At 45.4% G+C, this 24,447-nt stretch overlaps 1 protein-coding gene across 1 annotated transcript in view; it reads right to left on the bottom strand.

The window, feature by feature from the left end:
• Gna13 (G protein subunit alpha 13) overlaps window positions 1–23,532 on the bottom strand; it is a 32,836-nt gene extending 9,304 nt beyond the window's left edge. The window contains exons 1-2 of the mRNA NM_001013119.1: window positions 23,250–23,532; window positions 20,765–20,991 (exon numbers count right to left, since the gene is read on the bottom strand). Coding sequence (NP_001013137.1) covers window positions 20,765–20,991; window positions 23,250–23,532 — 510 coding nt within the window. The remainder of the gene's footprint in view (window positions 1–20,764; window positions 20,992–23,249) is intronic.
• Window positions 23,533–24,447: the final 915 nt, after the last annotated feature.

The following is a 24,447-nucleotide window of genomic DNA, read 5'->3' as shown; positions in this document are numbered from 1 at the left end:
GGTCTTAAAACCTTAGCCAGGGTTCAGTGGTTAAGAGGTTGTCATTCTTCCAGGGGCTCCAAGTTCAGATTCCAGAACCCAAGTCAGGTAGGTGGCTCAAAACAACCTGTAATTCCAGCTCGGAGACGCCAATGCCCTCTTCCAGCCTCCGTGGGGACCCACAAACACGACACAGGCACGCACAAATAAATCTCATGCTAGAACACAATCTGGCAATTTGTAGCAATGCCTTTAAAAGACTGTCACTGGAGTAATACCAAAAGAATCTGCTCAGCTTCAACCATGTAGTCAGTTACTGCTGACAGAGAGGCACTGGATTGTTTTCATTTATCTAGACTGTAGATCAGATGTCTGCTCCCCACAAACGATAGCAGCCCACAGGCCAAATCCCGCCCACTGCTTGTTTCATGGCTCATTTCTAAGTGATTGGGAAAACATGAAGATGGTATTTTTAACATGTGAAATGGTATAAAATCAAATTTCAGGGTCTAAAAATAAGACTATACTGGAGCGCAGGCAGCCACACACGGTTTACTCGCTGGGCATCTCTGACTGCGTCCACACCCTGCGCGAGCAGGAGCAGTGGAGGAGGAGCCCCCGGGCGACGCTTTCAGAGCTTTGCACCACTGCACAGGGCACTGAGTTTGAAGCTGATACTTCAGATGGCACCAGCATGGCCAGCTGACCCCGACCTTTGCCTCTCTCACACAGGTTAAGTTCATATTCATCACAAAAAGAAACAGAAAGAGGGTTTTGAATGCTATGCTTTTAATATACACCAGATGCCAGCATTTGCAGTTCCTGTGTAGTGAAGGACACTGCAGCGGACTCAGAGAACACAGAGCAGGTGGGCACTTGCAGACTAACCATCTCCACCCACTTCCGGAGTTTCCCTGTGGCTCACTGTTATCCAAACAAGGAGTGCTGTTTCCTGCTGGAGAATTAAGTTGTGCTCACTGCAGCAGCCAAACAAGTCTGTGCAGAGATGACAGACCGTTGGCTCTTCAGTGAGAGCGGATGTTCAGAGCTGAGGACGGCAGCCACGCTCCAAATCCCAGGTGGACTTCTGAGTCCCTGGGCCCGGCCAGGGCTACACAGCAGGACCCTGTTTCAAAACAATACTAACTGCTACTAACAATAACAGACTAGTGAATTCTGGGACTTTCCTCATTCTTGCTGAACAACTCTACTACCAACAGTGCTTACTCAGCTGTCTGTGAAGTTTGGAGTACCTGGAACCAGCCTGCACAGACGGTCTGGATGCATATCTGTCCACCCCAGGAGAATCTGTTTAAGAAACTGAGACAACTCAGTCAGCATAGCTGCCACTGGACTCTGATGGGGAAAGCGGAGCAGAGCAAGAAGGAAGTGGTGGGACAAATGCACAAAGCCATGAATCGGTTGGCACTGGATTCCTCACCAACAGGTACTCTGTGGGAAACACACTGAGTCTATCAGTGACAACAAGGAATTTAATTTACTCTTGGAAATTGAACATCACTATGACCAGGAACTTGGTCAGAAATAAGAGTCACTCTTTTTCTGGGAAATGCAGCTCAGTAGATGGAATGGCCTGCCTGGCATGAATGATACCCTGGGGCCTACCCCAGCATCAGAGTGCAGGAGCGCGTTACTAATGTCAGCACTTGGACAGAGGCAGGAGGGGTGGGGGTGGGGGGTCTAAGACCACCTTCTGCTTCACAGCAAGTCTGAGCTTAAAATGAACAAGATGAGACCCAGTCTCAACAGAGAAGGGTCAGATAGATGTCTGACTCTGACACACACCTTACAAGTTCAGTGTCTTGGGCTGGAGAGATGGCTCAGTTGTTAAAGGCTGTGCTCATGACCAAACCAAATTCAATGGCTCAAGAGTGATGACTGTTTACTAAATTTTCTGAGCACTGGGATGAAATGGACTTGTTCTTCTGCATAAGAACCATCCTTGGGGCTGGGGATTTAGCTCAGTGGTAGAGCGCTTACCTAGGAAGCGCAAGGCCCTGGGTTCGGTCCCCAGCTCCGAAAAAAAAGAACCAAACAAACAAAAAAAAAAGAACCATCCTTAACCACTGCCACCGAAAACTGGGTTTTGAAATTAGCTTTGGGGAAAAGTAGATTCTATTCTTGAAAAAGTTCAACCTAAAATTATAAGGCAAAACAGCCTTTTTTTGGTGAAGCTTATACTCTGGAAAACTCATCTCAACAACTGGCACTGACTGAATCTCTAGCAACGTCAAACTGTTTTTATACACTCGCCTGTGGTCAAAAGGAAGTGAAACACCATCCACACAGTCCAGTTCCTGCAGTATCACTCCAGTCCAAAGCCCATTCGACTGCAAATTAAAGCTCCCCCCAGCATCCCAGGAGGAGTGATTAGTACACCCAGAAGCACAGGGGGAGGGCCGAGATTCTTCTGCACAGTAACTGCCCAACAAGATCCTGTGCTCTGAAGGTGGACCAGGGCCTCACACATGCTAGGCAAGGACTCTACCTTTCAAGGATGAGATCTATAAAATATTATTACATATCAACATTAACGAGTGAGCATCTGTGATTGGTTGGAAGGTAAGCACTGAACCTGAATAGGAAAACACCCAATCCTTCTGACCATAAAATCTCCCTTACAAAAAGCTATACATAATTTTATTACATTTTGAATTGCATTGCTAAAAGTTTGTGGGAACTTCTATTCTCTCCTATGCTATGAGTGCTTTCTGTAATGTTCGTCACTTTACGCCTTGCCACGAGACGTCTCGACTATATTATCTAGTCCTTAGGGAATGAATATGTTCTAGGAATTTTATTTCAAGACTTGAATAACTCTGACTGGCCAAACTCGCTATGTAAATTAGGCTGGGTCCAAACTCACAGAGACGCAGTGGTTTCTGCCTCAGAAGCTCTAGAACTTCAGTGTGTGTGGTGCCACATCAAGGACTTTTGTTTTGAGGTGAGTCAATGTCCTCCCTCCTCAGCCTCCAAAGTATTAGGGATACACAGCTCATGCTGCCACGCCCAACTGAGAAAAGTGGTTCTTCTTACTGGTATGGACTAGAATTGCTTGATGTACTATTGAAAGAACAGATTCCCTGCTCTACTACAAACCCGCCATGCTCTTAGTAAGCTGCAAGAAAAATGACTATGAGGTAGCTATCCTTGGGGTCACTTCACGGTGACATGCATTTTAAAATTAACTTCATCTTTTGTGACTATAGGAAGTTAACTTTAAAAAAGCCTGATATGGGTTAGCAAGGTGGCTCCAGGGTTAAAAGTGGCTGCCCTTCAGAGGGCTGAAGTTTACTTCCCAGCACCTCACAAATGCCTGCAACTCCAGCTCCAGGGGAACCATGCCTCAGGCCTCCACAGGACTTACCCAAGTGCACACATGCACTGATTTACTAAGACTTAACTAAATTAAAAAATATAAAAGTAAATCTTTAAAAGACCGGTAAGAAGAGTTAGAGATGGCTCAGTGGTTAAGGGCACTGGTTATCTTGCAGAAGACCTGGGTTCAGTTCCCAGCACCCATGTGGTAGCTCACAACCGTCCATGACTCCAGTTCTAAGGGATCCCAAGTTCTTTCAGTCTCTGAGGACACCAGGAATATAAGGGATTTACAGGCATAATGCAGGAAAAATATACATCTGTATAAAAATTAAATAATAAAATAAAAATAAAAGCCTGATTAAAAATGCCAAGCTACTAAGAAACTAGGCTAGACATTTATTTTTATTTTATTGTAAGAGTAAGTTTTAAGCCACAGTGCATATTCTTCATAATTCAATTAAGTCACAATTGTGTGCACACCTAAACAAAGACTCTATTTGAGTTTAAGAACAGCTTGGTCTAGAATGAATGAATGAATGAATATATGAATGAATGAGTAAATGGCTAGTAGATAGGGTTAGACACAGGTTTAATACTGAGAAGTTCATCTGACTAGGAATTGGTAACATACAGATTTTAGAGAAAACTCTGGGATCAATAAGGTATCAGGGATCCAATCTACATGTGTTGCTTGGTTAAACTCTACGAGCCAGCCAGCCAACTCTATAGCCACACATGCAATCCCAGAACAGTCTGAAGCGGGAGGATCTGTGAGTTCAAAGCTAGCCGACAAGCTAGAACTATACATACATATAAAGACTTTGTTGACAAAAACTAACAAGCTAGCATTTTGTATTTTATATCATCTCCTATATTCTATACTATAGTTATACCATACTATAATCATAGTAAACTATAATGTACATGCTCTTAAAAACGAGCCCTGAGCCAGGCATGGTGGCACATGCTTGTAGATCCCAGCACTTGAGGCCGAGACAGGGAAGGCACCTTGAGTCCTAGTACAGGCTGGACTATACACGGCTGAGAAGAGCTTGAGTTCTGACCAAAGGCCCCTCCCTGTGCATCCTTCTCTCTTCTGTGCGGCCATCATTGCCAGACACAGCTCCTTTCATTTCTGGCTGAGGACCTTATAAGGAGAGACAGAGGGATTCCCAGTAGAAGAGTCTGCAGAACAGCTAATCCTGTTCATTTTACAAATTTTGAAAAGTCTAAAAGTCAAAAATTACATGGCTTATCCAAGACTAATTTAGGGGGTAGAAACTGAATGATAACTATTTTAGTAGCAAGAACTGAAAATCTTGTTGTCCCAGTAAGAATTGGTTCTTGAGAAACGTGAACTGAAGACATTCATACCCATTTTTACTCTCTTTCCACTGACTGTGGTTTTCGCCAGCTGCCCCTGACCCAGGACCATCCTGTTGTGTGCACTGAAGGTGTGCACCTTTCCTAGCATCTTATTTTGATCTACGGCCCTGTGCGGAAACACCTAGACTCAAAACTTCTTCTTCCTGCATCCCAGGATGGGATTGTTATCTTGTACAGGGTAACGGCCCCAGGACCGTCTGCTGGGTGCATTGTATGGTACTCGCCTTTCTGACATCCTCCTTTCATCCTGTGTTTCTCCAAACTTCAGTCACCGAAAGGGTAATATTTGGAAGGATGGTCACTGGAGTTACCAATTACTGTGTTACATGTGCTTAAGAAGATGTAGGCGGACTAGAGGAAAACCAGCAGATAAACCTCCATGTAAACAGCTCAGTTCTTCCAAGGCATAAAGCCCATTTATTTTTTGCAATATATCTGACTGTGGGAAGTTACAGTATCAAGATGATATAAAGAGAACATTCAAAGATCTTCTGGTACGAGGGCAAACATTAAATGCTACCACCAATTAAAAAGGCATGCAAGAAAAGTACTAAGGGCTGCAAAAGAGGACATACAAGTAGAATTTAAAAGCACATTTATTCATGTGTGTACATGTGCACATATGCATAAGCTGTGGCACATGTGTGGAGGTCAGAGAACAATTTGCAGGAGTTGGTTCTCTCCTTCCACAGCATGGGTTCCAGTCATCTTGCTGGCCCTCAAATAGGACTTGAAGGGATTAGATGATGGTAAATCTTCAGAACTGCCCTTTTCTCTAAGTAGATTTAAGTTTCTGAGTACCTGTCTCCTAACCAACAGCCAGGCAGGGCGGGGCCTAGGCCAGGTCTCCATCTGCGAAGAAGAGGAGCAGCAAAGATCGAATCAAGTCTGAAAGGCTTCCCCACACAGGAAGGAGCCATTCTAATGCTAACACCAGTACAGCTGACAAATGTCTAAGTCTGACAGCAAGAACTGTAGGTAATATGTATCATATGTGTTTTAATATCCAGGACTGGGTTATTTTTATAGACTCTGATGAGAGTCTGAAGACAAACTGAAATCTGCCATTCGAAGCCTGTTTGAACACTAGGAATTAGCTCAGTGACACAGGGTTTAACTGGCAAGCCTAAACCCCTACATTTGGTCCCCAGCACTAAGGGAAATAAAATGTTTTTGAATGTGAACCATCATTGCTTAATCTCATAAAATGTGAAAAGCTTAAATGCAAGGCAATAAATATGTTTCAAGTAGAAAAATAAGTTTGCATTAGAAAAAATAAGGTTTTTAAAAGATCACATTTTTATTTACTGAAGGTTTTTAGCTGCTACCACCATCATCTAAAAAACTTCTGCTTAAAAAATAAAATCATTGGGGCTGGGGATTTAGCTCAGTGGTAGAGCGCTTACCTAGGAAGTGCAAGGCCCTGGGTTCGGTCCCCAGCTCCGAAAAAAAGAACCAAAAAAAATAAATAAATAAAATAAAATAAAATCATTAAAAATATTAGAATTAAAAAAAAAAAACCCAGGCTGGAGAGATGGCTCAGTGATTAAGAGCACTGACTGCTCTTCCAGAGGTCCTGAGTTTAATTCCCAGCAACCACATGGTGGCTCACAACCATCTGTAATGAGATCTGAAACCTCTCTTCTGGTGTGTCTGAAGACAGCTACAGTGTACTTACATATAAAAAAAACAAAACAAACCAAAACAAAAAAAAACCCTTCCATCCATTCTTCAATATTCACTTTGCATAGATGTGTAATCAATCAATCAATCAATCAATCAATCAATCAATTTTCCCTTTGCAGGGCCTAGTGACATAGGCTTTGTGGAAGGCTGAGGAGGTGAGGCAGGTGCACTGGCGGACACTTCAGTCCCAGTCTGTTCCATTTCTGCCTATCTTGCCAAGGGACTTTTATTGATTCTTATCTTAGAGGTTGCTTTTGGTTCTTTGCTTTAAAATCTTTTACTATTTCACTTTTTTCTTGGAAAGCATTTAACATGATTACACAGTACCATTTTCGAGAAGGACAGTGTTGACTGCAATCTCTGTAAAACTGCAGAGGTAAAGCACCTCACGTTGTTGGGATTTGTTTGTTGTTTTGTTTTGTTTTTTGGTTTGGTTTACAAGGAGCATAACAATATTTACAGATAGCGAAAGGAACTGATTTTTTTCCCATTGCTGTCAATATTCTAAAACCAACTACACTCCAAGTTAATAAAACTTCAAATTTCTTACTAGTATTTTCTATGTCACAGTTAACAATTCTAAGAGCCAAAATTAGTCATTTATGTTAACTCTCATTATTTGAAAATTATTTTTCAAAATAAATCTTTCTAAACTAATCTAAGATAATTTCCTAAAGAATAATATCTTCGGCTTCCTTAGACCACAGCTCAGTCCAGTTCTTCTACCACAGAAACAGTAACAGCAAGTTCACAATGTAAAAATACCTATGGGAAGAAGCACGTCACCAACTTTATTGTGCAGGCTGCCTCTGACTTGTCACAACTCGGCCAGTAAATGCTTCTTTATGTCACGTGTTTTCCATTTATCACAAAGTAATTTGTGGCTCGTAATCTTTTTTTTTTCTTTCTTTCTTTTTTTCGGAGCTGGGGACCGAACCCAAGGCCTTGCGCTTGCTAGGCAAGCGCTCTACCACTGAGCTAAATCCCCAATCCCGTGGCTCGTAATCTTAATGATGTAACTTATGCACAGAACAGTAATTCTCCCATTACAAAGTCACAGAAAGCATCTTATTTTATTAAGATGCTCTATCCTGACTCAGCTATACCTCTCCTGAGCATTCTGAAGTGCATGTGCTCGAGATCCTACCTCTCGTCAAAGTAAAACTTTACACAGGAATGACCTTCATGCTGCAAAAGTGAGCTAGTTCTGTCCAACAGGGCAGAAGTATGGTAAGACTTATCTTAGGATGCTTCCTAAGACTCTCTGGCTTATAAAAAGTGTACGCCCATTTCTGAAGAATCTGCTGGTACTGAGAAAAATCACTGTCAGGAAATGCTAATGCTGTAACCATAAAGGAGCAGGATGTGAACTGGACAGAGAGTACAGAAGAGTCATCTCGATACCCGACATGTATTCGAATCCCAGAGGCAGAAAAGCGAATGTCAACACAGACGTCTCCCCGTGGTGCGGGGGAGCATCACTCCCGGTTCTGGCCTCTTTGGGCACATGCACACACATGATGTACCATGTGTACGTTCAGGTACACGCAAATAAAACGTGACAAAGAAATCTTAAAATAAAGTAAAATTTAAGCCATTCCCTCCAAAAAGTTCATTTTCCTACTCTTCAGTTTTCACAAAACACATTTAACACAATACAGGTTAGGATCCTAAGTTTTGACAAGTGTTTCAGTGTTCAATATAGTTTTGAGAAGAGCCAATCACACACAATCTCAGAAACTGTCTCCATCAGATGGTATGCAGGAGCGTGTGGACAATTAGTGAACGCATGCAGGAGGGCCTGGCCCTAGACAGCAGTGCCACCGCTGGACAGGTGGTCCTGGTGGTTAAGAGCAGAATGAGCACAGCACAGGGAGCAGGCCATGGAGATGCTTTCCCCATGGCCCATGATCCACACAGCACCTGCCTTCGGGTTCCTGCCTTAGCTTTCCTCAAACCCTTTCCTCCCCCCACTCCAGTTCTGGCCAGTGTTTTATCACAGCAGCAGAAAAGCACAACAGGACAGTGGGTAAAGCACATGCTGTGCAAATCCTGACATACAGAGTTTAACCCCTGAGCCCACACAGTAGGACAGACTCAACTTCACAGCTGTCCTATGACCTCCACACATGTCGCTGCGCATGCACACGCTCTCACGCCTCTTACACCACACACACACACACACACACACACACACACACACACACACACACACAAAGAAAAGAAAGATTATAGTATTGAGCTTTGCCACTAGAAGTCTTCAGTAGTTCATTGGTTTTTATTTTCTCTTTTTCTTTTCATTTTTCAAAATTTAATGACCTCACCTTCAGGCAGGCAGGAAGGAAGGAAGCGGAGTAAGAGAAAACAGGCAGCATTCTTACATACCCTGTCCTGGTTCAATCCCTTGCAGTCTCCACAGAAAGCACTGTCACCCACAGGCCCTATGGGTGCACAGCAGATAGAAGCTTGGCTCTGCAGTGATATACTGCAAACCCTCAATGCCAACACTGCACAGTAATTAACATTAATTAAGAAATGAGAAACAGGTGACAGGAAAGCCCACATGGCCTTAGTCCCAGTTTAGCATTGGCTCTATATCCCTAAGCTCTCCTGCCAACAGTGAAGTCCCACCCAGCCTATTCCTCTCATCCCCAAATCCTATCAGACAGCAAAGCAAGGTGACCGGAAACTATTTCAAAATACTGCAAATGAGCTGAGAACGTATCTGGGCACATCAGTTCCTGTCTCCAAAGTGTGATCTGATGAATCCTGTCAGCATGAGAGGCTGAAAAGCAGGGACTGAGTAACAGGCCCAGCTATGGAGCCCTTCTGCCTGGGTTGGATTGTGAGCCGCCTGCATTCTCTGAGGTCCTCTCAGTCAGAGAGCAGCAGCAAAGAGCACAGTGAGAAAGAGCACTGTCAACTGAAGACCTGCCGCCTCCTCTTCACGAGCACTGACCACTCCCAGGAAGGCAAATCAGCGGTGCCCTCGCTCCTGTGGACTCGGTCTCATCTGGGCCGCAGCATAGGGCAAAATTCAATACATGCTTGGTGAAGACCTAAAGGGTACCAGGTCTATACTGCTCACGTCCCTGCCCTCAGAGCACTAAATGGAAAGTGACCACGTGTAGTCACTCAGTACAGTGTGCATCCATGGGTTCTACAACCTTAGTCTGAAACACCTGACGAGCCAGGCATGGTGGGCAGCACACGAAACGCTGCAAAATTAGAAGCCAGGCTAGGTAGGCTACATAGCAAAGCAAGAATTCCATCTACACTGAACACACATTCTCTTTTTCTCTTGTCATTATTCCTGAAACAATAAAGTCCAATGCTGCTTACACAGCCCACACTGTAGGAGGCAGTAGAATACAGTAGAGGTAATTTAAGCACATGGCAGGCTATACTTAGGTTATATGCAAATACTAGACCAGTCTATACCAGACACTGCACACTGAGATTCTGTTATTCCAGGACTTCGTTGCCAGACCCCTGAGGATATGAAGGAACAGCTGTACAAAACAAAAAAAACTCTTGTATATTTATTTACATAATAATTATTTTGAGACAGAGTTCTCTCATGTGTCCCAAGCTGGCCTTGAACTTGTTACATCACGGAGGAAAAGGGCTGACTTCCTGCCTCCACCTCCTAAGTGAAGGACTAGAGGTGTGGTGCTACCACACACCGTTTATGAGATGCTGCACCAACTTTGGGCAGGTGAGCACTCTACTAAGTTATACCGGTAGTCCTCACCTTGGCCACTAACTCACACTTCCCTCTCCTTGAGAGCACTACTCCAAGATACCAGGCAGTCTGCTTAAATGTTAAAAAGGTCTGAAAAACCACAGCTCGCTAAGCCAGGTGGTTGAAAGTGCTGCAAAGGGAAATGAGAACAGCCAGCCTGACTTCAGTGAATCTTCCCCGCTTCCTCACCTCTCGCCTCCTCAGGCACTTCCAGCGAGGCTCCTCCCTCCCCGTGTCACCTGCCAGCCAGCACTCAGAACCCTGCAGCCAGCTCCTGCCAACACAGCCCGTTCTATCTCAAAGCACTTTCCCAAGCTCTTGCAGCATTTCTTCTCTTAAACAAATAAACAAATAAATATACAGTTTTTCAGACATATTACTACGCAACTAGGTGATTCAAACACGCAATCCTCCTGCCTCAATCTCCCAAGTGCTATGCCAGTCCACTCCAGAGCACTTCTCCTTTTCACAGCAGATTTCTGCTTCTGAACAGTCTCAAAAGACACCAAGGTTCTTTTCTTTAAGACTCTACTCTGAGCAGCCCCTGGTTTTACACCCTTACACTGCAAACAAAGTTCACTAACTTCTCCCTCTGGTCCCAGACTCTTCCCTGGGCTCCAGACCTAGGGTCAAACTCTCTTCAGTGTCTCCCCCACCAGGATGCACTGCTCCTCCTGCAGCTCTCCCAGTCCAACTGCTGCACCCAGGGCAGACCTGGGAGCAGGGCTCTCCGCACAGCAGCTTGCAGAAGCTTGCCCAAGGTCTTCCAGTGAACACTTCTGACTAATACACAGGTTATTTGTATTTGGTCTTCTAGCAAACAAGCCTCCAAAAAGATACCTGTCTCACCAATAGGTGTGCAACGGCATGCGACTGACTGCAGGTGCACCCGGAGAACTGTTAGAGTCTGCAAGCCTGCACCCCACTTTTCTGTTACCCAGGGCTTCCTACCCCCACCATCTTTTTATATTTGCTTTTTTTTTTTTTTCTTTTTTTCGGAGCTGGGGACCAAACCCAGGGCCTTGCGCTTGCTAGGCAAGCGCTCTACCACTGAGCTAAATCCCCAACCCCTTATATTTGCTTCTTATTCCACATTAGAGAAGAGGTAAAAAAAAAAAAACGAACAGGTTATAAGAAATTAGACATTTTAAAGCACCTTAACATCTGCACACACACACCAATATAAAAGCATCAGACATATAACTCAGTGTTTATCTATTCAATAAAACATGGCCGCCATGCAAAAAAATTAGTTCTATAAAAATTTAATTGCTATAAAACAAAACTTTTAAGTCAGATTAAGATATCATATGTTAAAGTCAAAAGTGCAAATACTTTAGAATGAAGGAGGGGAACCTTGGTTCTCTAAATTGTAACATCATTTTGTTTTTTATTTTTTGTTTTTTGAGGCAGGGTTTCTTTGTGTAGATGTGACTGTCCTAGAACTAGCTGCCCTTTCCTCTTGAGTGCTCGGATTAAAGGCTTACGACACCACTGGCTGGCCTATAACACCAACGTTTACACTGGATGGTATGCTGGGTAGTTTTATGTCAACAGAACACAAGCTAAAGTTATCTGAGAGGAAGAAAAACTGAAAAAATTCCTCATAAGACCAGGTTGTGGGCAAGCCCGTAGAGCAAACATTTCCTTAATTAGTGACTGATGGAGGAGAGCCCTACTTATTGTGAGTGGTGTCAGCCCTGGGCTGACAGTCCTGGGTCCTGTAAGAAAGCAGGCTGAGCAAGCCATGAGGAGCAAGCCAGTAAGCAGCACCCCTCCATGGGCCTCTGCATCAGCTCCTGCCCGGCCTGAGTTCCTGTCCTAACTTCAATGATGTGTTGTGGACGTGTAAGCCAAATAAACACTTTCCTTACCAACTTGCCTTTGTTCCTGGTGTTTCGTCACAGGCCATTCATGTTTAGTGCCACATGCGGTGGGTGACTTGTGCACCTGCAACCCAACACTGGGGAGACTGAGGAAGGAAGAGAGCTGTGACTCTGAGGCCAACCTGGGCTATGTAGTGAGCTCCAGGCCAGTCTGCACTATAGAGTAAGACCCTGTCTCAGGAAATTTAATCAAAGTCTACCTCAAAACAGTGAAAAGCATTTGGGAACTAGGCACAGTAGATGAGGGAGGAGGTTTACAAATTCTAGGCCAGGCTGAGCTACAACCAGACCCTCTCTCAAAAGCCAAACAAAGGAAAACCTGAAAGCATGAGTCTGATGTCCACTGTGCTGGAATCCCTAGCACTGGGATAAACAAACAACAAAGGAGGGCTGGAGAGACGGCTCAGCAACCAGGAGCGAGGGCTATCATTCCAGAAGATCCCAGGGTTGAGTCCCAGCATCACAAGTTGGCTCACAACCATCTGTAACTCAGGAGACCTGCTTCCCTTTTCTGGCCTCTGAGGGCAGCAAGCAAGCGCGTGCTGCACAGGCATCGGCCCTCCCATAGGAATGAATGAATGAGTGAATGAATGAATGAATGAATGAATGAATAGCTATCAGTATGGTGGTGCATGTCCACATTCCCATCACCGAGGTGGAGTCAGGGTTAGCTCAAGACCATCCTTGACTGCACAGTTCAAGGTCAGCCTGAGTGGTAGAGACCCTACCTGAGAACAAAGAGCAGGGAGGTGGAGACGGAGACATTCACTGAAGTTATTGGGCTGGAAAGACAGCTCAGTGGGTAAAAGCACTGGCTGCTCTCCGAGGTTCAATTCCTGGCACCCACATGATGACTAATCACCCAGAACTCCTATCCCAAGGGACCTCACACCCTATTTTGGCCTTCATGTATACTACATGTGGCTGGGCACAAACACAAGCAGGCAAGACACTCATGCACGTATATTTTCTAAAAAATTACTCCAAGACTAGAAGACAGTATCCCAGGATTAAAAATAAAAGTTCCTAGAGCGCTTGCCTAGCAAACGCAAGGCCCTAGGTTTGGTCCCCAGCTCCGAAAAAAAAAAAAAAAAAAAGAAAAAAGAAAAAGAAAAGTTCCTATTCCAAATAGTCATTTCTATTCTTTTTCTTCTTAAAAAAAAAAGAAAGAAAGAAAGAAAGAAAGAAAGAAAGAAAGAAAGAAAGAAATTGTTCTAACTAAATAAAACTACAAACTAAATATAAATGCTCTGGTTCAAAGAACCCCAAACCTTTGAAAAAGTCAAGGCACGATAGGAATAATGTTTTAATACTATAATCAATGACTATTTTCTTTTTCTTTTTTAAGGAAAACAAATGTGAAATCTGTTTTTCTTTATCAAAAGCAAGTAGAAATTCTCTATTAGATTAATGGGTTTTTTTTAAAGTTATCTTTGTATAAAATGCTAAGTTTATCCTACAAAAAGCAACATAAAATCATTTTTAACACTGAGCATTGAAAAATAAGAACGTAAGGAATTTTTTTTAACCTTGGAAATGAAGGCTAATTTGCCCTCTGTAAACTGGGAACTCACGGGACCTCTGCCAAGTCACAGGCAGGGGAATGGCAGAGCAGGAAAGGGGAGGCTTGTGTGCATGTGGAAGGGCCACAGAAGGGACAGAGACAATGGGCAAGGGGATGAGAGTGAGCATGCAGTGGGGTGGTGAGCAGGGCCCCTGCACCTGTGGAAGACACCTTAGCACACTTCCGGCAGGGCACAGGGATTTACGCCCTTCTCCCTACATGACTAGGGCTTCTCAGTGTCTAGGAACTCCACAGTGAGTCAGTTCTAACAGCGCTCTATAGAACGCTTTACTACTTAAGTCACTTTATTTTCAATGCCAGTAGAGTAATCTCCAATCTCCAAAATACAAACTTCCGAAGCTCTGATATGATGCTGCAAGTGGAAAAGCCTGTGCCTGGCATCATGTGACATCATGTGACATCATATGACATCATGTCTCAGTCAAACCCAGGCTCGCTTAGAAAGCTACACAGCTGCTTTCAGGTTGTCACAAAGTGTGCGACAAGGATACACACGTCACAAGGGTGAACATCACCTGTAGGCCTGCGCTGCCATCCCTAAAAAGAGGTGAACTCTGAAACCCAAATGTGTCTGAGCCCAGGCATTTCAGACCAGGGATATATCTGATTCTTTAGGATTAAAGAATTTATTTTTAAAACCATTCACAAATATGCATCCAACAGCAAGTTCACAACTGCCTAGAACCTGAGTTACACTGAGAGGGGGTTCAATGCCCTCTTCTGATGTCTGTGGGCACCTAAGTACATGTGGTGAACACGGTTTGTACATAAACTCACATAGGCATACACATAAATATTTCTATCTGAAAATCAAGCAAGGCATTGTTAAAAGGCAACAAGAACCAGGGTACTAATGATCACCTCAGCCCTCTGGAGCTGAGATCCTCCTGGACACACAATCAGTCACATTCCACCGACTCAGAACCCAGTGACTCCATGTCACCTTAGCAATCAAGTTGAGAAGAGTAAAAACCAACCACAACCTACTGTGTTTCTTCTGACAGCTACTTGTGTGGCTGGGATATAAGGAATATCAATAGCTAACACTAACACCACTAAAAAAGCCAGGCGTCGTGCGAAGGTCTTACATGCATGGCTCATCCCATGTCATCCTCACAACAGAAAACAGAACCCATAGTCTGTATTTTATGGTCACTGAAAACAAGTCAGAGAGGCTGGGGACTTGCCTTAACTCACGGAGGAGACTGACAGTCAGGAAGGACTCTGGCTGACCTGTCTCCTTGCTCTGCTTTTAACCCTCCAGCCAGAAACCGCCTTAAGGGGTTACATTAACACCTATGTCCATTCTTTGAAAGCAGCTAGCTTTTTAACAGTATGAGAAAGAAAAGCATATGCAAGTACACAAGTGAAACAAATCAACAGAAATTCTACCCAAGGGGTCTATGTCCATTACAGACACCGTAAGATGAGAAAGTTCTCCCACCACACTGACTAAAACCCTGAATTGGGCATGGTGCAATAAGCCTGCGCCCCTGCACTCAGGAGTCTGAGTGAGAGGATCACAAGTTCAAGGCCAGGCTGAGGTGTCCCAAACAAACAAACATTTGGTGCATTTTATAAAAGAACAACAATTAAACGTGAAAGATTGACTACCCTCACTACGATGTCACCAACTTTAGCCGAGTCACAAAAGTCTAGTTCTCGAACTATTTCTTTGATCCCTATCAGCCCAGTTGAAACTGCTCTGCTCCTGTGACTGTAACAAATTCTTTTGAAAAGAAGCATCTTGTTAACAAAAATAGGCTTAAATGCAAAGATAAACGGTATCACAAGGCTAGAGCTAAGAATGACGTATGCTCAAGCAAGGAATAAAAGAGACTGCAAGTATGAAGAGATAGGGTTTTTAAAATGACGGAAACACAAAGTTGTGAGTAGCAGCAAGCTGGGTGCTCACACACAGTATGGGCAGGTGACGGACGTCCCCACACGAGAAGCATCATCAAGGAATTCTGTGAAAATGGCCTGTCTGATATTCCTTCCTCCAAAGCAAGAGCAAATCTGGGAAACAGACACGCATGGGGCAGGCACCACTCTGCAGTGACGTTTCTGAGAACAGCACCTCGGATGAGGACTCCATCACAGTGAGGAGCCTTTACAGAATGGAGACTCAAACCGAGCCTGCCCCAGATAGACCTGCACACAGGAACACTCCAAGAAGGCAAGCTCGCTATCAGTGCCATCCAAGGGTGCTTGCATCCCACTGTGAGTTAGCAACGTACACAGGGAATAAACAGGAGCACTACGGACACTCAGAATGTAAAAGGGATACGTGAATATCACTGCGAGGCCAAACATTAACAAAACCTTGCACATACTCAAAACTATGTGCTGGAACCCAATAGAGGGTGCTGGAACCCAATAGAGGGTGCTGGCTCTCCAGGAAGGAGTCGTCCAAAAATGCTGAGAACCAGAGGGAAAGAGACTGTTTCAGGGACATAATGTTTGAGTGCTTGCAAAGTGGTTCAGTGACAGGGCGAGGAGCGATGGACTGGGTCGGCAGGCAGGGCTCCACTTCCAGTCTATGATCATTTACTAGGTCTAAACCAAAGCATCAAGGACTGTGCCCTGCCTCACTTTTCCATCTGTGAGATGGGAACAGCAAGTATCTTGTCACTGTTGGTTGCTGAGGGGTCAGGGGATAACACATGCAGCAGTGACTGGTGAACAGACAACTGTCCCCAGCATTAAGGCACTAAACAGAAACTGTAGTTAGCAGCACCATCAATGAACTCTCTAGAAAATTAACAGATGCCCCGACTTGTTTAAGCTCAGGCCTGTCTGTAGGGGAGAACTGGAGCTTCCATCCAGGAAGTGCTTCTGTTCTCTTTAAAGTGAGCTCATAAACTGTTGCCCCGGAATAGGTTCACACACGGAGTAGAATTCTGAAACTAAAGCCCAATTCTCACAAGACTGTATCCCTGCTCAGTCACTTTCTTATTTAATCAACCTGTTAGCCGCAGTGCCAACTCCTTACCAGAAACTCTGCCCTCCAAGGTGATACAAAGGCACTATGCTACTCTCTAAAAGCATATCCCCTAGGGTTGCTGGCTCTGTCCAGGGTCTCCAACACAACCCTTACATCCCAGGCTAGTTTCCAATCCAAGACCCTCCTGCCTCAGCCTTATGAGAGCAGTGATTAAACAGGAGAATGTCTCAATGCTGGCCTAAATCATCTTTTAAAGCAAATCCAAATTTGTGTTAAAAGAACAAACAAAAGATTTGGATGGTATTCTATTCCCAGTATGCGCTGCAGTACAGAAAAATATTTTACAAACCAGAACAGAGGATACTAGTTTTACTTAGTTGAAACTCAGCTCCTTTTTACAGACCACTCATGAACCAAAACAGCTACTTTGCTACAGAGATTGCAGAAGAATCTGTCTTCACCAGTAACAATCTCAGCTTAGAGAAGTGAAGCCATCACCAAGCACAAACCATGCCATCTGAGCAAGAACACTCAAGCCCCTCTGAGGGGACAAGGAGAATAGTTTTGGTTTCAAGAGCTGTAAAGGCAGACTGGCCATTACAGGAAGCTGTACTAATGCTGACAAAGTTAAACTGTTTACAGAAACTAGGAAGCTGTCCCCTGTTCCTCCCACTGTCACACACCCTGTCCTGTCCTCTGTGGCCAGTGTTGCTTATACTGCTCAACTGTAACTGTAAACTGAGCTGGGAGACTGGCAGGCGCTGACTCCTAGGCACTGGTTAGTGTGCGCTGCCAGCTGTATCATATCCAGCCAGCCCTCCACCACCCACCTCACCTAGACAGGCATCCACATCAGCAAGTGCCCTAGCCACTGCCAGCTGAGAAGCTTTCCAAGGGACGACAGGTCTCATAAGCACAGTGGTAGGCTTCCAGGACTGACACCAAGGTCAGGTACATGCTAAAGGACCACTCCTTCTGACAGATCACCTGCATGTGCCAGCTACAGCCGGAAAGCCACCTGACGTCTGGACACAATGTGACACTGAGGTTTTTCTCTTCCATGTAAGCTATTTAGTTTCCCACAATAGAAACTCACCAGAGAGGGACATGTTTGATGGTGAGAATTTTGAGAAAAACATATCAGCACCCAAAATTCCAGCTAACAAAGGAGTGTTCTACTGCAGGGTCACTTCCATCACCTTTTGTCTGAAAACCAAGAGGTACTCGCTCATCTGAAGCAGAATGTAAGATGTGACAGGCGCTCTAAAAATGCAACTCTTCTCATTTCGATTTCCGTAAGAAGTCTGAAAGAATCAACCACAGGCCGAAAGGAAACCTTTTAAAAACATTTATCTAGTCACTGAGGAGAGGTGCTTATGTCACAGCTTGAGTGTGGAGGAGGGTCGCAAACATCCATAAATTCAGCTCTAGGAAATCTAATATCCACTTCTGACCTCCATGGGCACTAAGCCTACATGCAGGCAAAAAACACATTAAAGAAGAAAGAACTAAAATAAACAAGCAAATAAACAAATAAACCAATAAAAATCTGATTATCACTGTTCCAAATAAAGATCTAATGTATACATGTGACCCAGAAAAACCATGGCAGAACTATATAAAGAGAGCTAGGGAAGTGGAAAGTCATGCCACATGGGAATTAGGAGGTTACGAGGGTATGTGTGGCTACCTATCAATTATACTGTTGAAATCATGGGTAAGCTAACTGGAGCCTTTACCCACAACAAGAGGTACATTCTCCAGGCAGAAGTGCGCTCTCTGAGTAATCCCATGCTGTCTCAGGGAGACCACTTCTGAAGTGTTAGAGCAACAAAGAACACCACAAAAAGACGTGAATGAACTCCCAAACTTTACGGAAGAGAAGACAGCACGTGGGCCTCTGCTCTACGAGGGAAAGGTGCTGACAGTGACTTCAAGCAAGGTGCTCTCTCAGTGCCAAACACCATTACCCATTCAAAAAACACAATAGTCAAGTACCCACCAAGGCCAGGCACTGCTGACAGTGCTGAAACACTCTCAGGGTAGGACAATCCTCAATCTGCTTTACAAGTAGATGCCAACTTTATTTTCTTGTCTGTCCCTCTACTTTTTTATCCGGGGTGGAAAGGTATTTCTGGAGCCTGCCTCTCCCTGGTGCTGATAGCATTCTTCTACTGAAACATTAGCTGGCCCGAGTCAAGAAGACACAGGCCTTCTGAGTAGGTTTGTTTATTCGTAAATAAAACACACACACAAACCTTTCTCAACAAGGACACAGACCTTAATATGAGACTCAGATGTGAAAGCACAGATTCACAATCTGTCCGTGACACCCCAACTTCAATTAGGTAGGCTTGGGACAAACACAAGTTTCTTTCCCACAGGGAACTGTCAGGTCCACTGTTGTTCCTTTATTCATGGAGGGTGTACTGACTGCTTACTGTGGGACAAGCTGTTTTCTCCCTGGCCTTTGGAAGATAAACATCTGAGAAAACACTGGAAAGGGAGTCTACCGAGAAAAGAAACTAAGGAGGCCAAGAAGCTACCCTCAAACAGGAGGGTGGAGAAGAAAGCAAGGAAAGGGGATATGTGGGGAGCAAGCCCAGACTCCAGAATACAGTGACGACAGGGACCAAAGGTCAAAGCTAGCCAGAAATCTGGTGACTCCATGTCACTGATCAAGTTAAACTCATACTTCTTGATATACAATGCTGCCAGCACTCAATGAGATTTAACATGATGTATATCCACGATGAACTATACTAGCCAGACATACTACATTAAACAGTAAGGAGCACAAGACATGGGTTTAGCCAAAAAGATACCATAAACCTTCCTTGTAATTGTTCTAGAAAGCATAGACTGTTCCTGAATACTGACGGCACTAAGGAAGTCTGGTGGCTGTACATCTCTGTCTAGTCACACCCATGAGGATCTCTTGAGTGTTCATGACATCATCAAACAATTTCCTAAGCAGTTTTGCTTTAACTGTCACTCTACTGTAATTACATTACAGGAAAGTGCTTAGGACCTGAACTATTGCTAAACTGCACACTGACCACATTGCTACTCTGATGGACCCTTTCTGGTTTTCGGCAAATAGAACCAAATACAATCAAAGCGCTCACAATTAGATTATAAACCATTTGATTAAAAATTCCATCTCAATTCTTTTTTGTATCTTTGTTTTTTAAGTCGGGGCCTTGCTGTGTCACCCAGGCTGGCCTGGAACTTGTGATCCTTCTGCCTCTGGTTTCCAAGGAGCTAAGATTACAGGCATGAACCACCACCTAACCCAGTCCATGTATCTCTCTTTAGCCCTGGGTTATATCGGGCTTTCCTACTCTTTCTTCAATGGTGTATAACAGCTACAAAGTATCTTATAGTCTTTTTTAAGATAAAGGAGGGAAAACAAATGGAAATTATTTCCCATGAAAATAGTACTTTGTTTCTTATAAAGAAAGAGTTCAGTCTCTCAGCTAGCCACAGTGGGACTCATGTCTATAATCTCAGCACTTAGGAGGCAGAGAAAGGAGGGTTACTGTAAGTTTAAGGCTAGCCTGGTCTACATAGCAAGAAAAGAAAAAGACTCTAATCTCTCTATAGCAAACTCATCTGTGTCACTGGGTAAGTGGTTCAAAGGCTGACTGGAACACGTAAACCACCACATTCACCAACCAAACTTCTATTCTAAAAAGCCATCGCTGGAGAAGAGCATGGAAGTCACAGTTGTAAGAAAAATAACTTTTTAAAGAGAACAAAATTAGAATACCGGGGAAAGTCATTCCAACCTTACTTTCTAACCAGTAAAACAGCTTTACTACACCTACAGAGTTGACCTCATTTTTAACCTTGCTTAGTAAAAGGCACACACAGCAAACCGAGTTTCTGAGGCTACAGTTTTGAATTGATACATTACACTGTGGAAGTCTATAACAGTGTGCTAAACCTGACATTGCTAAATGTCATTAAACAGAAGCACCTCAGGGTTAGGGTGGCTCAGCAGGTAAAACACTTGCCCCCAAGCCTGAGGACCTGAGTTTAATGCCCAGAACCCATACCCTAGGAGAGAACCATCTCCCACAAGTTGTCCTCTGGCGCCTACACATGTTCTGGGGCATACATGTACCCACACACACACATAAATAAAACCTCGAAAAATAAAAATAGATAAATAAAAACACATTTTAGACAAGCGAATGTCTTACCAGTTGGAATTCCCGGCGCCGATCGTAGGCATTCTGTATGCCACTGTCATCCCATAAGGCTCTTATAGCAGGAAGATACTGCAAAAAAACTCGAGTCTCCACCATCCCCTGGGCAGCCATGGGAGCTCGGGTATCAAATGCCATCAACTTGTCTCCGTGGACCTGGTTTTTGTTATCTCCCCAGGGAATATGAAGCTTCTCTCGGGCATCTACCAGCACCCTCATACCTTTGTTTAAAAAGAAAAAAAAAAAAAAACTGTGAGGAAGAGTCATGAAGATACCACCAGAGGCTTTGGCCCCAGGGTTGGTCAGTATTGGTTCCTTAATTTTTAGCTATCACAGAAGCCCCACTTCCAAAATGGAGACCAAAATCAAAACAAAACCTTTATGTTCTCAGAGTTAAGAAACAAGTAAGTGTTCATTGTTTCTCAAAACCAGAAGCCTTGAAAATATTAATAACAAGAACACTTTGGGAAGGATTTTAATATGCTGCGATTCATAAAAACCATTTCTGGAGGAGGGCAGTCAAAACCAGAGACGGAAAAAATAAATAATGTTGTCTAGCCTGAAGCCAGGCTAAAGTCAGCCTGGCACACGCTAAGAACGGTTTACGGTGTGCAGTCGTAGTCCTTCAGCTCCCTGCCCACACTATCTTCTAGGACACACTGAACCTCAAAGCTTCCTCAGTCCAAGCTTCTAATCAGTGCAGTCACACACTGGCTGTAGAGTTACCCAAAAGGAAAACCAACTGCAAAATAATCCGAGACTGCACTTACACAGGTTAGCCCGAACTCCACGACCCTGTGGCTACACTGCTACTTCTGTCACCGGGAAGTCATTTCTTAGGATACTCGAAGAAAAAAAATTAAGCTTTCACTTTTCTGACCACGGCGATTGAAGAAAATAAGATGCCTAGTTAGACTTAGACTTGATCACACAATAATGCTCAAAGTAGCTCTTAGGCCCAGTGTATAAGGAAAAGCAGGTGATTTCCCTCACTCACAAGTCTGTTCATTAACATAATTCTTTTAAGTTCAACTGTATCAGGATACAAAGGTACCTTCAATTAAGGGCTGGCAAGGTGCAGTTTACAGCCTTAGAGGAGACTTTAATTAGTTTTGTGCTGAGCATTAAGGCAGACTACCCACAACCATCCTTTTCACTTAACAGCAAAGGTACAAGGTCTTAAGTAAGAGCAAGCCATGGTCTGCTCTTGGCCTCGCCCTGCCCTCTCCTCTCACTGCCCAGCAGCGAATCCTCTTTAGTTCTTCCCTACTTGAAACACTGATGGGGGGAGGAAGGGACCCATGAGGGAGTTTGCTTATGCACTTCTTGAACAACAACAAAAAACTGGCTTTGAAACAACTCCCTGAAAAGACCTACAATCTTACAGTTTGCTTCTGAGCCCAAGATTTAATAGGGTGACTCCTCGACCCCTCAGAAATCGGCTGCTGTGCCCCAATCCTGCCAACTTCTCTTACACAGAAAATATTTGACACTAAAGGGGAAAAAAGGGCGATTCTTTTAAATGACAAAATAAAAAGCCACCTCCGCGACTTATCTGAACACTAAGGAATACTTTGTGTGGTTTTCACTTAGGAACAGTCTTTAAAACACTGTTCAACAGGATTTGTAAAGCCCATCATCCAACTCAATGCATATTCCCCGCCTCTCACTAACTTGTCTTGGATGGTCTTCTAAGACTTTTATGCCAAAGGGTCTTTATATTTAAACATGAATTCGTTTAAGCATTGGTAACGATGCCGTTTTTCTCCTGCCTCAAGTTATTAAGCAAAAAGAAAAAAAAGTGTGCAACATGTTGGGCTGTAATTACAAACATCCTGTAGCAATGAGCCGATAAAACCACTGGCGCTATTTTTTTTAATAGACTTTCCTGATGCCAGTTCAGTAAACGCGAGTTTCATACTCTTACCTCAAAAGGCTCTAGAGGCTGTCACTCTATGCCCTTGACAAGAGTCTCAGGGCAAAAAAAAGTTTCCTCATTACGACCGTTCCAGAACTTGCTTAAGTCAAGAGGTGGCCTAGGACGCCCAGAGCTGTAAGGGTGACAGACCGGGTTACTAGAGTCACCCACTCTGGACGGGCAAATAAGGGAAGAAGAATAGAACCTAAAGCTACTGATGGGTGGTCGTGCCTGGAGTTCAGGGAGGACACAAGTTGCCCCGCTGCCCCGAGTCACTCTGCTCGCCGCACTTCCCTCTCGGAGGGGGCGAGGCCAGCCGCGGAGTGCGGGGCCGACCGTGACCCTCACTGGGGTAGCACGGGGAGGGGGCGGGGGGACAGCAGGGCGTCCCGGATCGAAGGGACTCGGGCACCGCAGCGCACAGGACGGTGACCGAGGCGCGCCCACAGGATTGCCCGTCCGATCTGGTCTGGTTCGGTCTCCTCAGACTTGGGACCGGCGGGTGAGGGCGGTGCCCAGCCCGGCTCCCCTGGGGTCCCCAAGCCCCGCCGCGCCCCGCACCTTTGATCACGTTGCTGTAGATGGTGGGGCGGAACTCCTCGCGCGCGCGCTGGTCGAAGTCCTGGCCGTGGATGATCCGCATCTGCTTCAGGAAGGTGGACTTGCCGCTCTCGCCCGCGCCCAGCAGCAGGATCTTCACCAGCCGCTTCACGTAGGTCTTCTCCCGCGACAGGCATTTGTCGATCTCCTTGGACTTGCGCTGCTGCTCGGCCTCGCCGTTCGTCAGCACGCAGCCCGGGAAGCACACGGACAGCACGGAGCGCGACGGCAGGAAGTCCGCCATCTTGCCGCCGCCGCCGCCTCGGCGGGCCCCTGCGGCTCCTCCACCTCCTCCTCCGGCAGCGGGTGGCTCCGGCAAGGCGGCTGGAGGGCGGGGAGCGCAGCGGCGGCCCGAGCGCGCCCGGGGAGGGAGGGAACCCGAGGACTGACTCGCCAGGGCGGGACGCGCCGGCCGGGGGAGGGTGGGAGGGAAGGAGGGCGGGCCCGGGGAGGGGCGGCGGCCCTCTGGGCGTGCGCGCGCCCGCCGCCTGCCGGGTGCGCGCACGCAGGCACGCAGCGGGGGCTGGGGGGGGCGGCGCGAGTCACGCGCTCGCTGGCCTGGCTGAGGCCAGGAGCGCGCGCGGAGAACTGCGGAGTCCGGGGTCACGTGGGCCAACCTGGGCGCGCGCGCGCCTGCGGATCCAGAGTTTCTGTTTCCCTTTAGTGCCACCGTTTCCCGGAGCCCCGAGGCGAGTAAGCAAAGCCCATCCAGACCCCTTTCCGTTAAGGCATCCTTATCTCTACAGTTTCCACTGCTCTTTCCCATAGTTCCTCGCCCGCCGCTTACTGTCACCTTCACGCGACCATTGGCTGGGACATCCCTGCACGGACCAGGGCATTCGTTACATTTTGCCTTTTTTTTTTTTTTTTTTTAAATTCTTGAGACAAGTTCCCTGCGGCTGTAGCTGGCTTAAATCTGTGACAATTGTCTTATCTCAGCCTCCCTGTCTACTTCTGGTATTACAGGCCGGCCAGGGCTTTATTTCAAGCTCGTGCACTTAATTAGCAGCGGTCACCGCCTCCCCCCCCCACGGCCCTCACCCTACCCCTGCCATCCTAACCATCCCGAAGGATAAGTAGATGTCGGATGTCCTTATTGATCAACACCTCTTCCTAGCAGCTCAGGGCACTATTGATAACCTGCCCTGGCTGGCTCACT

Source organism: Rattus norvegicus, chromosome 10 (genome assembly GCF_021556685.1).
Source record: "Rattus norvegicus strain SHRSP/BbbUtx chromosome 10, alternate assembly SHRSP_T2T, whole genome shotgun sequence".
In the NCBI taxonomy this organism is placed as follows: Eukaryota; Metazoa; Chordata; class Mammalia; order Rodentia; family Muridae; genus Rattus; species Rattus norvegicus.
This window is presented reverse-complemented; position numbering and strand designations above follow the sequence as displayed.